The sequence below is a fragment of the Bufo gargarizans genome, chromosome 6 (assembly GCF_014858855.1).
Source record: "Bufo gargarizans isolate SCDJY-AF-19 chromosome 6, ASM1485885v1, whole genome shotgun sequence".
Lineage (NCBI taxonomy): Eukaryota > Metazoa > Chordata > Amphibia > Anura > Bufonidae > Bufo > Bufo gargarizans.
In genome coordinates this window covers 31,273,467-31,291,493 of record NC_058085.1, presented here as the reverse complement: position 1 = coordinate 31,291,493, position 18,027 = coordinate 31,273,467, and the positions used below count along the sequence as shown (strand labels likewise).

Here is an 18,027-nt window from a genome sequence, read left to right as displayed (position 1 = left end):
TTAATTTAGGTTCCTGGCATTTGTTGGATACCTGTATACTTACCTGATCCTGTTCCCTGATGATCCTTTGCCTGCTCCTCCTGTACTGCTCATCTCTCCTGGTATCCTGACCCCGGCTTCCACCTGACGATTCTTTGCGGACTCCTGTTGTACTTCATTTCTCTCCTGGTATTTGACCTCTACTTTTCCTGACTATTCTCTGCTCATTCCTTAGTACTGCGTAGCTCTCTAGGTATTGACCCGGTCCGTTCACTATCCGTTATTTGTCTTGTCTGTCCTTCCCGCACATATCCTAAGTTAGGGACTGCCGTCCAGCTGTCATCAGGACTCGTGAGGCAAATAGGCAGGGCCAGGGGGGAGGGTGGAGCGCAGTGGTCACTATCCTCCCCCCTGTGTGTGTGTATACGTGACCGTTACAAAAGGTGAATAAACTGTATTAAGGTAACACAATATATAAACACTTGTTGTGGGAATGCCTGGGGATAAAAGAGTACTGGATTAAAATATTTCGGAAATTACAGAATAGTTCCCCTCTGAAATACGAAGCGTGTATTGACTTGGCGATCTTAGGCACTTTCCCAGAGACAAATAAAAATAAAATTGAGCAATTACTCTGGCTCCGGGGCATAGCCTTGGCCAAAATAATAATAGTTAAATATTGGGGCTCCAAAAATTACCCTAATTTTCAGGAATGGATAGAGTATATGGATAGAGTAAAGCTTTACGAATACAATCTCGCCTATACGGAAAAAAAAGAATGGGGATTTGATACATGATGAGAATATGTTGTAATGTATGGCACTGTATTTAGTAATATGATATTCGATTTGATATATTGTAATCTTCTGTTCTCTTTTTTTATTCCCTTTTTGAAAATAAAATGATTTATAAAAAAAAAAACCACAAGAATTATCTGAAAACAATGCTGCTGAAGCTGATCATATACAATAAATATATGTCGGCCCAACCCACTGACTTTATCGGGATTGGCCAGCCAAGCATCTAACGTGACAGCTCAAACAGATAAGGGTTTAGCTATAATGAGTGTAAATCAACTATCAGGAGCTTAGAGATAAGGGCTATAGATTCAACCGACAGAGAAGTTCTCTGACCGATTTTAGTATGAAGCAGAAAGCCTGATACTGTGTAGATGAAGTAAAAATTAAAGCTGTAGAAGAAAAACTGTTGAGAATGTTTAATAAAGACCAATACCCTAAAACAAGTAGAATGCAATAATGAAGAAAATTGCCCCTAAAGGTGTTCACAGCCTTAAATGGCAGCTGTGGTGGGCACTCAGAGGCGGCATATGTGGCCTGTCATACATAACATGTGGTATGTCTAGAAGCTTTTTCTCAGAATGTGTGCATTAAAAAGAGTATTATGGGAAGAGGTGGGCTGTCTAACTAGAACAAAAAAGGTGTTAATGTGGAAGGAGAGTTGTAGTAGTGTGTGCCTTCATATCCATTGACATTCAGCTTTTTTTTTATTATATTAATGCAGCATGTCTATATACTACTCTCTGGTTTCATATGTAATTGTTAGTGCACCCTTCCTCCTACAAACTTAGGGAAGCTGGTGAGTCTGAGGGACTTCTGCAAGAGAACAAGCAACTATTGCTCCTGGAGCTAATGAGATTGGGAAAGTGTTGAGGAGTCCTTTCCTAAAGGAAAGAAAGATACTAAAAGATAGTGAGTGCTGTGATTGAAGGACAAGAGGATATATCTACAAGTGGCTGTACCAGTGTGATACTGTAAAGACAGCCAGGGTCTGTATTAACCCCCACCCCAACATGTCAATCTTGTGGTTGCCACTCATAGCTCAAGGTGACATAAAGCACAGAGGCTTCAGTGGTAAAGTTTTATGTGTGCTGTTAGTAGGAGTCAAAGGGTCACTAACTTTTCAAAAGACATATGATATGTCATAGAGACATACCAAAAGTTTAGATCAGTGGAGGTCTGAGTGTCCCCCACAAACCCCTAGAACAAGGAGAGAAAGGCACGTGTTAGAAGTCTACAGGCCCATCTCAATTCTGTCCTCAGCAGCGAGGGGAGAGAGTGCGCATTTCTCCCTCCTCATTCTAGGTATTGGTTGGGGTCTAAGCGCTCAGACCTCCACCAATCTAAACTTTTCATATGTCTCTGTGACATATCAAAAGTTTTTTGTAAAAAGAATGACCCTTTAAGTTGAACTCTTAAAAAATCAGTAATCCCGTATGGAGTTTGGGTTGTGTTATTAGGAACCTCACAAAGGTATTACATGCATGTTGTGGTGTTCAAGGAACAAGCACATAGCTGTATGAGTAATTCCTATAAGAGTAGTGGCCTGGGAGTCCCGGAGACTGCAGAGGTCCTGGGCTTTATCATACAAGAGGCTGTTGGAACCCATACACAATGCCTAGTTGGGATATATGCTATCATAGATGGTAACCCTTATTAGACCCATTGAGACACATGTGTTCCAGCAAGAGACATCAGCCATATTAGTAGCAAACGTGACCGACTGGAGGATTTGTGGTGTTAGTGCACAGTGTACTAGGCCTAGTAAAAACTGTTTTTCTGCCAGTGGTCAGTGGTCAACTGTCAATCTGTTCGGGAATATTACCCACCAAGATTTAGAGAAAACATCAAATTTTGTTTGAGACGGACACCACCTAATAGCAATGACTAACGGGTCCCTTCTTGAATTTCCACTGAGCATTTCTATAGAAGAGAGTGGTCGTAAGTACAGTACATGAAACCTATGTAGATGTTGACTTCAACACAGTAGTGGATACAAGAGAACAGTGATTTTGAGCCAAAACCAGGCGTGGGTCAAAAACGCAGAACGGGTGGAAATGTTTCCATTATAGATTATATCAGTGTCAGGGCCGGTTTTAGACAATATGTAGCCCTGGGCAAAATCAAAAGTGGGGCCCCAATTCTTCTAATAATGTACTAACAACACAGTTACATTCTGTCGATTCCGACCCTCCCTCACCAATTTACACCCCGTAAAGCTCCTCACAGTTCTTCACCCTCTTGGCACCAGAATATGCCACATGCCCCCTCCCCACACAGCAATGAGTTTCCGTTACTCACGGCATCTAAGAGTCTTAAAAACCGAAAGCGCAGGATTCCTCTTCAGGCGCGCTTTCCCCCAGAGGAGATCAGGGAAAGCACCCTGTTCTAAAATTGAGTCGCAGCCTGTACTTGTGATAAAGTGATTTCTATACGGAATAATGGAGCAACTTACATTTGATGAATGTAAGCTGTGGTCCACTTGGGGGACTTAACAAAAAGAAAAAAAAATATATAAAAAAAGTTTTGAAAATATTGTAATATATCTGCAGATATAATATAAATATGTATATGAAAAATATATAATAACTGGTTTGGTAATCTTCTCCAAATATAGTGTATGAGTTATTTGGAGTTAATAACACCCGCAGGACTGTTAATATTTCCCCCAAATAAAGTTAAAAAAAAGGTAAAAAATAAGGGACATATTAGACATATTAGGTATCGCCACGTCCGTATCGACTGGCTCTATAAACATATCACATGACCTAACCCCTCAGATGAACAACGTAAAAAAAAAAAAACTATGCTAAATAAACCATTTTTTGTCACCTTACATCACAAAAAGTACAACAGTAAGCGATCAAAAAGGCGTATGCCCACCAAAATAGTACCAATGTAACCGTCACCTCATCCCACAAAAAATGAGCCCTTACCTAAGACAATCGCCCAAAAATAAAATAACTATGGCTCAGAATATGGAGAGACTAAAGCATCATTTTTGGGGTTTTAAAAAAGCTGTTATTGTGTAAAACTTAAGTAAATTTAAAAAAGTATACATATTAGGTATCGCCGCGTCCGTAATAACCTGCTCTATAAAAATATCACATAAAAATATCACATAACCTAACCCCTCAGGAGTGTAATAGCAAGTGATCAAAAAGTCATACGCACCCCAAAATAGTGCCAATCAAACCGTCATCTCATCCCGCAAAAATCATACCCTACCCAAGATAATCGCCCAAAAACTGAAAAAACTATGGCTCTCAGACTATGGAGACACCAAAACATGATTTTTTTTTGTTTCAAAAATAAAATCATTGTGTACAACTTACATAAATAAATAAAATTAGGTATCGCCGCGTCCGTGACAACCTGCTTTATAAAAATACCACATGATCAAACCTGTCAAATGAATGTTGTAAATAACAAAAAAAAACTGTGCCAAAACAGCTATTTCTTGTTACCTTGCCTCACAAAAAGTGTAATATAGAGCAACCAAAAATCATATGTACCCTAAACTAGTACCAACAAAACTGCCACCCTATCCCGTAGTTTCTAAAATAGGATCACTTTTTTGGACTTTCTACTCTAGGGGTGCATCAGGGGGGCTTCAAATGGGACATGGTATAAAAAAAACAGTCCAGCAAAATCTGCCTTCCAAAAACCGTATGGCATTCCTTTCCTCCTGCGCACTGCCGTGTGCCTGTACAGCAGTTTACTACCACATATAAGGGGTTTCTGTAAACTACAGAATCAGGGAAATAAATATTGAGTTTTGTTTGGCTGTTAACCCTTGCTTTGTAACTGGAAAAAAATATATTAAAATGGAAAATCTGCCAAAAAAGTGAAATTTCGAAATTGTATCTCTATTTTCCATTAATTCTTGTGGAACACCTAAAGGGTTAACAAAGTTTGTAAAATCAGTTTTTAATACCTTGAGGGGTGTAGTTTCTAGAATGGGGTCACTTTTTGGAGTTTCTACTCTAGGGGTGCATCAGGGGGGCTTCAAATGGGACATGGTATCAAAAAAACAGTCCAGCTAAATCTGCCTTCCAAAAACCGTATGGCGTTCCTTTCCTTTTGCGCCCTGCCGTGTGCCCATACAGCAGTTTACGACCACATATGGGGTGTAGTTTCTAGAATGGGGTTATTTTTATGGTTTCTATTATGTAAACCTCACAAAGTGACTTCAGACCTGAACTAGTCCTTAAAAAGTGGGTTTTTGAAAAGTTCTGAAAAATTTCAAGATTTGCTTCTAAGCCTTGTAACATCCCCAAAAAATAAAATATCATTCCCAAAATGATCCAAACATGAAGTAGACATATGGGGAATGTAAAGTAATAACTATTTTTGGAGGTATTACTATGTATTATAGAAGTAGAGAAATTGAAACGTAAAAATTAGAAAATGTTTCCAAATTTGGTATTTTTTTATAAATAAAAATGTTGTGGTTTTTTTGTGTCATAAAGTACAATATGTGACGAAAAAACTATTTCAGAATGGCCTGTATAAGTCAAAGCGTTTTAAAGTTATCGCTACATAAAGCGACACTGGTCAGATTTGCAAAAAATGGCTCGGTCCTTAAGGTGAAAATGAGCCCGGTCCCTAAGGGGTTAAGAATACAACTATGTACTGCAGGAGGGGGTTTATAGTCATTTAATGCCCCTGAGCTGCCTTTCATATCCTGGCTTTCACTCACCCAGAAACTACAGTAGACAGTCCATTGTGAGCCAGTGTTATTTACTTAACTGCCTTCTTTCCTTTAGCAGCGGTGCACGGCTGGGAGGGAGTAAGCTCATAGAGGCTTCGGAACAGTAGTTCATGCCGGCTCCTTGTCAGGAATGGCTGCAGCTGCCCCTTCTCCTGCTCTTTTCCCCATAGACTTAGTGTGCTATTACCCTTCAGTTGCCCCCGGCCACTCCGGTAGGATCCTAGCACAGCTCGTCTTGTAACTTCTGGGAAATGTGGGGACAGGAGCGGTGGAGAACACCCAGGGCTGGAAGTTTTCTGTATTGAAGTCTCCGGGGATAAGCAGGGAAGGGCAACCGAGGAAAAGGAGAATAGCTCTTCTCCTCTCTCTTTGGCTATGGAGCGACAACAGACAGGCTGGCAGCATTCCACTTCTCTGACTGCTTCAATGCCGCCGCCCGCTCTTCAATGCTGCCACCCGCCCCACAATATGTCTTTCCTCAATAGACTTTTTTCTAGCTAATACTTAACCCTATTCTCATAACTTATCTGCTGATGAGATCCTGGAATATCCTTCTCAATGTGACTGATTTGGACATATCAAAATCTCTTAATTCATTTAAGAAATCCATTGACTGCTTTTTCTTAAATTTTTCATCAATAATGACAGGATCACATTTAAAACCCATCTGATTCTGAAGGTCCATACCTTTGTCCTCTGACCTTTTCCCTCTGTAAATCCTTCTCTGGTGTCTATTTGTAGATGGTTGACACTGAGAATTATGTATAGCTACAATTGCTATCTGTGTATTTGTATCTGTGACTGATTTTATCATATGATAGGGTTTGAACATTACATGTAATTTTCTGCATTCCTCATAAAGAGTATCTTTAGTTTTTTTACATGTACAGGTTAAACTCGAAAAAATTTGAATATCGTGCAAAGTTAATTTATTTCAGTAATGCAACTCAAAAGGTGAAACTAACATATGAGACTCATTACATGCACAGCGAGATATTTCAAGCCTTTATTTGTTATAATTTGGATGATTATGGCTTACAGCTTATGAAACCCCAAAGTCTCAATTTCAGGTACCCTTTGCTCAGGGGATATGGATTAATTAGCACTTTGAGCCTAGGATATTGAACCTTTTCACAAAATTCTAATTTTAAGCTGAATTAATGCAATTTATTTTATTTTGCATTACTGAAATAAATTGACTTTTGCACGATATTCTAATTTTTCAAATTTTACCTGTATATGATAGTTAGGTCTTCTAAGGCCAGAATTTGTCTATTTTTCTGATATGTGATGGAGACATGTTCTGCTTCATTTGCTTTCTCATACTGTCAGAAACTTTGCAGCCTGAAATAATGTTTGTTTCTCTGATGCCAACACTAATGTAAAAGGCTCTAAAAATGTGAACTTTCTTACAAACATGTTAATGATATGTGATGGTTTGGCATTCTCAATAACCACTTTGTATGTCCGTTCAAACATGGACATAAATCCAAATGTGGATTCCTTTCGGACAATTTTTGATTCCTTTATAATTTCATATGTGGGAATGCTGTCACTTCTAATGTACCAAATCAGCTCTTTTAATCTTTGAACATCATTATGAAACATCCACTTCTTATCATCAACATGTTTCATTGCTAGACTCCTAGAAAAATTAACAGGAATCCCCAATCTAAATAATTGATTTCTTTGTTCATTCAAATCTGTCTGCATGGCTCTCAAAAATCTCAGAATTCCTGCACATATAAGGTTTATATCATATGTGGGGATTTCTTTGCATATGTTCATTAATTGCTTCTGCAATTTTAATTGTAATCTGTCCTCTTTAACCACCTCCCGACCGCTGTACGCAGATATGCGTCCGGGAGGTGGTTGCTTTACTCCTCCTGGACGCATATACGCGTCCTCTCGCGAGACGCAAGATTTCCTGTGAACGCGCGCACACAGGCGCGCACGCGCTCACAGGAACGGAAGGTAAGCGAGTGGATCTCCAGCCTGCCAGCGGCGATCGCTCGCTGGCATGCTGGAGATCCGAATTTTTTAACCCCTAACAGGTATATTAGACGCTGTTTTCATAACAGCGTCTAATATACCTCCTACCTGGTCCTCTGGTGGTCCCTTTTGTTAGGATCGACCACCAGAGGACACAGGTAGGTCAGTAAAGTCGCACCAAACACTACACTACACTACCCCCCCCCCCGTCACTTATTAACCCTTTATGAACCCCTGATCACCCATAATCACCCCATATAAACTCCCTGATCACCCCCCTGTCATTGATCACCCCCCTGTCATTGATCACCCCCCTGTCAGGCTCCGTTCAGACGTCCGTATGATTTTTACGGATCCACGGATACATGGATCGGATCCGCAAAACGCATACGGACGTCTGAATGGAGCCTTACAGGGGGATGATCAATGACAGGCGGGTGATCACCCATATACACTCCCTGATCACCCCCCTGTCATTGATCACCCCCCTGTCATTGATCACCCCCCTGTAAGGCTCCATTCAGACGTCCGCATGATTTTTACGGATCCACGGATACATGGATCGGATCCGCAAAACACATGCGGACGTCTGAATGGAGCCTTACAGGGGGGTGATCAATGACAGGCGGGTGATCACCCATATACACTCCCTGATCACCCCCCTGTCATTGATCACCCCCCTGTAAGGCTCCATTCAGACGTCCGCATGTGTTTTGTGGATCCGATCCATGTATCCATGGATCCGTAAAAATCATGCGGACATCTGAATGGAGCCTTACAGGGGGGGTGATCAGTGACAGGGGGGTGATCACCCCCTGTCATTGATAACCCCCCTGAAAGGCTCCATTCAGACGTCCGCATGTGTTTTGTGGATCCGATCCATGTATCCATGGATCCGTAAAAATCATGCGGACATCTGAATGGAGCCTTACAGGGGGGGTGATCAGTGACAGGGGGGTGATCACCCTGATCACCCCCTGTCATTGATAACCCCCCTGTAAGGCTCCATTCAGACGTCCGCATGTGTTTTGTGGATCCGATCCATGTATCCATGGATCCGTAAAAATCATGCGGACATCTGAATGGAGCCTTACAGGGGGGGTGATCAGTGATAGGGGGGTGATCACCCTGATCACCCCCTGTCATTGATCACCCCCCTGTAAGGCTCCATTCAGACGTCCGCATGTGTTTTGTGGATCCGATCCATGTATCCATGGATCCGTAAAAATCATGCGGACGTCTGAATGGAGCCTTACAGGGGGGGTGATCAGTGACAGGGGGGTGATCACCCTGATCACCCCCTGTCATTGATAACCCCCCTGTAAGGCTCCATTCAGACGTCCGCATGTGTTTTGTGGATCCGATCCATGTATCCATGGATCCTTAAAAATCATGCGGACATCTGAATGGAGCCTTACAGGGGGGGTGATCAGTGACAGGGGGGTGATCACCCTGATCACCCCCTGTCATTGATCACCCCCCTGTAAGGCTCCATTCAGACGTCCGCATGTGTTTTGTGGATCCGATCCATGGATCCGTAAAAATCATGCGGACGTCTGAATGGAGCCTTACAGGGGGGGGGGTGATCAGTGACAGGGGGGTGATCACCCTGATCACCCCCTGTCATTGATCACCCCCCTGTAAGGCTCCATTCAGACGTCCGCATGTGTTTTGTGGATCCGATCCATGTATCCATGGATCCGTAAAAATCATGCGGACGTCTGAATGGAGCCTGACAGGGGGGTGATCAGTGACAGGGGGGTGATCAGGGAGTCTATATGGGTGATCACCCCCCTGTCATTGATCACCCCCCTGTAAGGCTCCATTCAGACGTCCGCATGTGTTTTGCGGATCCGATCCATGGATCCGTAAAAATTATACAGACGTCTGAATGGAGCCTTACCAGGGGGGTGATCAATGACAGGGGGGTGATCAGGGAGTCTATATGGGTGATCACCCCCCTGTCATTGATCACCCCCCTGTCATTGATCACCCCCCCCTGTAAGGCTCCATTCAGACATTTTTTTGGCCCAAGTTAGCGGAAATTTTTTGTTTGTTTTTGTTTTTGTTTTTTCTTACAAAGTCTCATATTCCACTAACTTGTGTCAAAAAATAAAATCTCACATGAACTCACCATACCCCTCACGGAATCCAAATGCGTAAACATTTTTAGACATTTATATTCCAGACTTCTTCTCACGCTTTAGGGCCCCTAAAAAGCCAGGGCAGTATAAATACCCCACATGTGACCCCATTTCGGAAAGAAGACACCCCAAGGTATTCGCTGAGGGGCATATTGAGTCCATGAAAGATTGAAATTTTTGTCCTAAGTTAGCGGAAAGTAAGACTTTGTGAGAAAAAAACAAAAAAAATCAATATCCGCTAACTTATGCAAAAAAAAAAAAATTTCTAGGAACTCGCCAGGCCCCTCATTGAATACCTTGGGGTGTCTTCTTTCCAAAGTGGGGTCACATGTGGGGTATTTATACTGCCCTGGCTTTTTAGGGGCCCTAAAGCGTGAGAAGAAGTCTGGGATCCAAATGTCTAAAAATGCCCTCCTAAAAGGAATTTGGGCCCCTTTGCGCATCTAGGCTGCAAAAAAGTGTCACACATCTGGTATTGCTGTACTCAGGAGAAGTTGGGGAATGTGTTTCGGGGTGTCATTTTACATATACCCATGCTGGGTGAGAAAAATATCTTGGTCAAATGCCAACTTTGTATAAAAAAATGGGAAAAGTTGTCTTTTGCCAAGATATTTCTCTCACCCAGCATGGGTATATGTAAAATGACACCCCAAAACACATTCCCCAACTTCTCCTGAGTACGGCGATACCAGATGTGTGACACTTTTTTGCAGCCAAGGTGGGCAAAGGGGCACATATTCCAAAGTGCACCTTTCGGATTTCACAGGCCATTTTTTACAGATTTTGATTGCAAGGTACTTCTTACACATTTGGGCCCCTAAATTGCCAGGGCAGTATAACTACCCCACAAGTGACCCCATTTTGGAAAGAAGACACCCCAAGGTATTCCGTGAGGGGCACGGCGAGTTCCTAGAATTTTTTATTTTTTGTCACAAGTTAGCGGAAAATGATGATTTTTCTTTTTTTTTTCTTTTTTCCTTACAAAGTCTCATATTCCACTAACTTGCGACAAAAAATAAAAAATTCTAGGAACTCGCCGTGCCCCTCACGGAATACCTTGGGGTGTCTTCTTTCCAAAATGGGGTCACTTGTGGGGTAGTTATACTGCCCTGGCAATTTAGGGGCCCAAATGTGTGAGAAGAACTTTGCAATCGAAATGTGTAAAAAATGACCGGTGAAATCCGAAAGGTGCACTTTGGAATATGTGCCCCTTTGCCCACCTTGGCAGCAAAAAAGTGTCACACATCTGGTATCGCCGTACTCAGGAGAAGTTGGGGAATGTGTTTTGGGGTGTCATTTTACATATACCCATGCTGGGTGAGAGAAATATCTTGGCAAAAGACAACTTTTCCAATTTTTTTATACAAAGTTGGCATTTGACCAAGATATTTTTCTCACCCAGCATGGGTATATGTAAAATGACACCCCAAAACACATTCCCCAACTTCTCCTGAGTACGGCGATACCAGATGTGTGACACTTTTTTGCAGCCAAGGTGGGCAAAGGGGCACATATTCCAAAGTGCACCTTTCGGATTTCACCGGTCATTTTTTACACATTTCGATTGCAAAGTTCTTCTCACACATTTGGGCCCCTAAATTGCCAGGGCAGTATAACTACCCCACAAGTGACCCCATTTTGGAAAGAAGACACCCCAAGGTATTCCGTGAGGGGCATGGCGAGTTCCTAGAATTTTTTATTTTTTGTCGCAAGTTAGTGGAATATGAGACTTTGTAAGAAAAAAATAAAAATAAAAAATCATCATCATTTTCCGCTAACTTGTGACAAAAAATAAAAAGTTCTATGAACTCACTATGCCCATCAGCGAATACCTTAGGGTGTCTACTTTCCGAAATGGGGTCATTTGTGGGGTTTTTCTACTGTCTGGGCATTGTAGAACCTCAGGAAACATGACAGGTGCTCAGAAAGTCAGAGCTGCTTCAAAAAGCGGAAATTCACATTTTTGTACCATAGTTTGTAAACGCTATAACTTTTACCCAAACCATTTTTTTTTTGCCCAAACATTTTTTTTTTATCAAAGACATGTAGAACTATAAAGTTAGCGAAAAATTTATATATGGATGTCGTTTTTTTTTGCAAAATTTTACAGCTGAAAGTGAAAAATTTCATTTTTTTGCAAAAAAATCGTTACATTTCGATTAATAACAAAAAAAGTAAAAATGTCAGCAGCAATAAAATACCACCCAATGAAAGCTCTATTAGTGAGAAGAAAAGGAGGTAAAATTCATTTGGGTGGTAAGTTGCATGACCGAGCGATAAACGGTGAAAGTAGTGTAGTGCCGAAGTGTAAAAAGTGCTCTGGTCATGAAGGGGGTTTCAGCTAGCGGGGCTGAAGTGGTTAATATGCAATGTCTGCTGGTGTATAGACTTGTCATTGTCTACTGACACAAGGTCACCTTCAGCAGAGATCTGCAATGTCTTCTCTGGTTGTACTGACCCATCCTCATCTATACGGTTATGGTCCCCTTCAGCAGAGATCATACATATGTGTTTCATCTCATTCTGCTGAGTTCTCAAATCATCATTATACTTACTTTCATCTACTTTATTGCCAATTCCACCCTCAGTTGATGCATCTTCACAGATCACAGCATCTGTGATTGGAACTTCACTAGTACAATTATCTGACCCTAATCTGTAAAAGACCTTCACATATAGAAATTATTTCTTATTTTCTCTTTCTCTTCATTTACCAAAATACGCTTAAAATCTATTTTATTTTTTTCCTGTTCACATTCTCCATATAAAACAAACCATATCTTCTGCAGATCTAACTGTTCACTAGACATAAATGTAAATTGTAATCTACTCTTATCAGCAATAGAATGTATTATTTCCATACTCACCTCAGTAGATTCGAGGCTGGGCTTCTGTCATCAGTACATCTTGGTACATCTGGCACTTGTTGTCCTCCTTCAGAAGATTCTTCTTAGATTCTCCGACTTATTAAACCTTGATAATTCTTTTTTAGTTCACTCTTCCCCCTCTTCAAGCTTGAATATGCGGTATGGTAGCGCGCCAATTGTAATATATCTCGAGATATAAATATGTATATGAAAAATATATCATAACTGGTTTGGTAATCTTCTCCAAATATAGTGTATGAGTTATTTGGAGTTAATAACACCCGGAGGACTCATCACCAGATATTCAACAAGAGTTATATAAAAAAAATAATGAATAATGTGATGTTTTCAGTCTTTATAAAAGTTGATTACTTACAAAAATAGTTTAGGAAGTCTTAATTTAATTGTCCATGACTACATATAAATGTCCTTTAAAGTATCATTGTTGAAGGTCAGGAATCCTCTTCTCAGGGCTCCATGTGTCTTTATCTTCTCAGCAACAACCCCCCCCCCCCCCCCAACAGATGTGAGAGTGAGAAGACCACCCTTTGTCCAGACTACCTTATTGGGCAAACTAGATGGGCCAAATGGTTCTTATCTGCCGACACATTCTATGTTCCTATGTTTGTCTATCCCTGTCAGTCATTTATACCCTAGATACAGGCGTGTCATACTAATGCATGTGCTTATACATTGTCATGTATGGTAGACTTCAAATATAGGTCTTGACGTCCACATACAGACCTCCCATAGCCAAGTGTATTACTATAGATGGTGTCAGTGTGTAGTGTAATACATCCTTTATATTAAATACCAATTAATATTATATCACATATTATTTAACAAATATAAAAAAAACATAAAAAATTAGAATTATGGGCATCGCTGCATGCGAAAGCGCCCATACTATCAAAATATCGAAAACAAGTTTGCCCATATGGTGAATGGCATATAAGATTTTTTTTTTCGAGTTTTTTCATCACTTTATCTCCCAAGAACATTGAATAAAAAAAGTGATCAAGTCATACACAACCCAAATGGTATTGTCAAAAACAACAGATTGTCCCGCAAAAAATGAGCCCCCACACATCTCCGTGGATATAGCTATAAAAAAGTTATGACTGTCAGAATATCGCGATGATTTTTTTTTTTTTTTTTTACAAAGTGATTCCTGATGAGGCTTAGCTTGCTGCAGTTAGTGGGCCTATAGAGGTCCTGAGTGGAGGGGCTTTTAGGGTTGCCACCTTTCCAAACCAAAAATACTGGTTACGCAAGTTAAAAAAGTTTTGCTCCATTTTCTTCTCAATAAAATAAAATTTTTCACTGTTGGGAATACCCTGTGTATTTAAGTTTTTATTTAGCCTCTATTTTTAAAAAGTTTCTGTGTGGGTTTGAACTTACAACCTTCCACATTAAGGGCAAGAACCTTAACCACTGGGCTATAGAGCTCAATGCTAAGTCAATGATGAAAAACCTCATAGAAGTTTCTCTTCTGTTAAAAAAAGCATAGAAGTTTATCTTCAATGAGGTTTTTCCACCAGTAACTAAGCATTAAGCTCTATAGCCCAGTAGTTAAGGTTTGTACCTGTAATATAGAAGGTTGTGAGTTTGAATCCCCACAGAAACGTTTAAAAAATACTGGTTAATCCGAGTTTTATTTGATCATATTTTACATTTTGCTCCATTTTTTTTCTAAATTTTTTTTTTCTGTGTATTTAAGTTTTATTTAGCCTCTATTTAAAAAAAGTTTCTGTAGGGATTTGAACTCATAACCTTCTACATTAAGGGCAAGAACCTTAACCACTGGGCTATAGAGCTCAATGCTAAGTCAGTGCTAAAAAAACATCATAAAAGTTTAACTTCTGTTAAAAACAGCATAAAAGTTTCTCTTGTTTTATATACAGGGTGTCCCTAATCATAATGGCAATGCTTGGGAATACCCCTTTAATTTTCATAACACTGACTTCATATATGGACATATGCATAAACATTGCATATATGGGGTCAGAGCAGGGACTCCTAAGCTGTAAAATTCCCCACTCTGGAGTCCCGACTGTTGAACCTACTGAGATGGCTGAAAATCACTGATAAACACTGTGTGAAAGCAGCCTTATATTGTGACATGTTTTGCCACCAGTCTTAGTAAGTTAAGAATTTAACTTTGTTATATGCCCTGCAATTTGTATGGAAAATTGTATGTAGAAATGTTATGAAATATCATTTTAAAGTCATATTATTCCAAAATAATAAAATCTGTTTTATTCTCGGCAGATGACTGTGCCAGGAGCTCAGAGGGACCCCTGATAGTATCAGATTTCAAAGCAGATGATTATGGTATCACACAAGATACATATGAAGAGCATGCCAGTATTCCAGATATACCTTCAACCCTAACCAGCAAACATATAGCCTCTGATCCTTTTCAGTGGGTCCTATCTGTTGATTTATCACAGGCTGTTAAACAAAACATAGAATACAAAACGAATAAACATCATAAAGCTCACACATGTTCAGAATGTGGAAAAAGTTTTAAAAAGAAATCCGTTTTTGTTAAACATGAGAGAAGTCACACAGGAGAGAAGCCATATTCATGTTCAGAATGTGGAAAAAGTTTTACAGATAAATCAAATCTTGCTACACATCAAAGAACTCACACAGGGGAGAAGCCATATTCATGTTCAGTTTGCGGAAAACATTATAGTGCCAAATCAGCTCTTGTTGTACATCAAAGAATTCACACAGGGGAAAAGCCATATTCATGTTCAGAATGTGGGGAATGTTATAGCATTAAATCAGGTCTTGTTAGACATCAGAGACTTATTCACACAGGGGAGAAGCCATTTCCATGTTCAGAATGTGGCAAATGTTTTGCTTTCAAAAAATATCTTGTCATACATCAGAGAAGTCACACAGGTGAGAAGCCATTTTCATGCTCCGAATGTGAAAAATGTTTTAACAATAAATCAGATCTTGTTAACCATAGGAGAACTCACACAGGAGAGAAGCCATTTTCATGTTCAGAATGTGGGAAATGTTTTTCTTTCAAGAACTCTCTTGTTAAACATAAAAAAACTCACACAGGGGAGAAACCATTTTCATGTTCAGAATGTGGGAAATGTTACAGCATTAAATCACATCTTGTTAGACATCAAAGAACTCACACAGGAGAGAAGCCATTTTTATGTTCAGAATGTGGCAAATGTTTTAAACAGAAATCAGATCTGGTTAAACATCAGCGAACTCACACAGGGGAGAAGCCTTATTCATGTGCAGAATGTGGAAAATGTTTCAATGATAGATCAGTTCTTGTTGAGCATAGGAGAATTCACACAGGAGAGAGGCCATATTCATGTCCAGAATGTGGGAAGTGTTTTCCCTTTAAAAAATCTCTTGTTACACATGAAAGAACTCACACAGGGGAGACACCATTTTTATGTTCAGAATGTGGAAAATGTTTTAAACAGAAATCAGATCTTGTTAAACATCAGAGAATTCACACAGGGGAGAAGCCTTATTCATGTTCAGAATGTGGAAAATGTTTTACGTTTAAAGCATCTGTTGTTATACATCAAAAAACTCACGCAGGGGAGAAACCAATTTTATGTTCAGAATGTGGGGAATGTTGTAACACCAAATCAGAGCTTCTTCTACATCAACGATCTCATGCAGGAGAGAAGCCATTTTCATGTTCAGAATGCGGCAAATGTTGTAACACCAAGTCAGAGCTTGTTATACATCAGAGAACTCACACAGGGGAGAAGCCGTTTTCATGTTCAGAATGTGGAAAATGTTTTACACAGAAATCAGATCTTGTTAAACATCAAAGAATTCACACAGGGGAGAGACCATATTCATGTTCAGGATGTGGAAAACGCTTTACCGATAAATCAAATCTTGCTAGACATGAGAGAAATCACACAGGGGAGAAGCCATTTTCATGCCCAGAATGTGAGAAATCCTTTATTCAGAAATCAAATCTTGTTTACCATCAGAAATACTCACACAAGGACAAAAACAGAATTATGTTCTAAATGTAGCACTTCTTTGCACACAAAACTTATCATCTTAAAGTTTTTTTTTCTCTGGGATTTTACTATTGATGACCTATCCTCAGGATAGGTCATCAGTATCTGATCAGTGGAGGCCCACAACCTGGGGCCCCTGCTGATCAGCTGTTTGAGAAGTCACCAGCGCTCCTGTAAGTGCCATGGCCTTCTCCATGCTCGCCAAGCACAGAGCCGTACGTTGTATAGCGGCTGTGCTTGGTATGGCGCTTATTCACTTACCAAGCACAGCCACTATACAATGTACAGAGGTGTGCTTGGTGAGTATGGAGAATGGAGAAGGCCATGGTGCTCACAGGGGCTATAAACACATTTGGAGCATTTTTCTATTATTGCATTCTACTCATTGTGGGCTAAAAACCTTTTTTTTAATTGGTCTTTATTAAAAACTTCCTGCTATTTTGCAGGTACAGCTGCCAGCTTCTGTGCATTTGCTCTTTATTTAGGGGATCATGTGAAGCCCTTATCTCTCAACTCCTAACAGCTCATAAACACCCATTTATTCCATAGTCTTCTCAATTTCATAAGAATTGAGCTATAATGAGTGTTTATGAGTTTCAGAGATAAGGGATTTTTTTTTAGCTCAAAATAAGAAGAATGCAATAATAATAATGATAAAACATGCCCCCAAAGGTGTCCTTAGTCTTTAAATAGTAAATATCTCACACGGGTAAGTAGATTTTTTTAAAAACTAATTTTGATAAATAGTACAAGGAAACAATACAACAGTTACCGACAAAGTAAAGTCAAATGTCATACGAGAGAAAAAGAAAGCAATTTTCAGCATGAATGATAATTAAGGGATGTATGCAAGTACCAGTAAATATTTGTTATCCCAGGAGGAGACAGAATACAGATAACACCTATATATAAACCATGTGAATAGACTATTTCACATTAATTTATTTACCTTCTTCTTCGAACTTTTGTTTTGTAATCATTAATAAACATTTACTTTAAGAACTTATATCCTTGTATTTGGACCTACCTTTCTTCATCCTTTAGATTTTCTGATTTTGCCTCAGTAGCTATGAAGTTGGAGAGATGGTGGGCATTTTGGAGGACATTTACTATTAGATTTAAGTCTTTCTTTTGGGTCTAAAATTGTTGCATGAAATGTCGCATGGCAATTTTTGTGGTAAATTATGCGCCATTTGCAGTGTTCTATGTTTAGGACAAGTGAATGGATTTACCCAACAATGTATACGTGAATAAGTTTGTTAGCTATAGGGAAACGGTTAAATTGAATTTGAAAGCCTAATTTCAATTTTACTTTGTAGGGGACAGTATGAAGGTCCAGTATTTCCCACCCACAAAGCGAGTGTCGGTGTCCCGGCCTTGTTGTTGTGCGCCATGACACGTTAGCCGTGCATGATGGTTGCCAGGGGAAATGCGTTGTGGTGCGGCATGTTTGTGCTTTCCTCTTCTGGTTCTTTCCCTGTCTGGTGCTCGAGGGGTTAACTTCCTGGC

The 18,027-nt window shown here is 40.0% G+C and overlaps 1 protein-coding gene across 1 annotated transcript in view; it reads left to right on the top strand.

Annotated features, from left to right (window-relative positions):
• Positions 1-17,503, top strand: part of LOC122941919 (zinc finger protein 345-like) — a 40,133-nt gene extending 22,630 nt beyond the window's left edge. Inside the window, exon 7 of the mRNA XM_044299417.1 lies at positions 14,765-17,503. Within this exon, the coding sequence (XP_044155352.1) occupies positions 14,765-16,524 (1,760 nt within the window). The 3' untranslated portion in view covers positions 16,525-17,503. The remainder of the gene's footprint in view (positions 1-14,764) is intronic.
• The last annotated feature ends 524 nt before the right edge of the window (positions 17,504-18,027 follow it).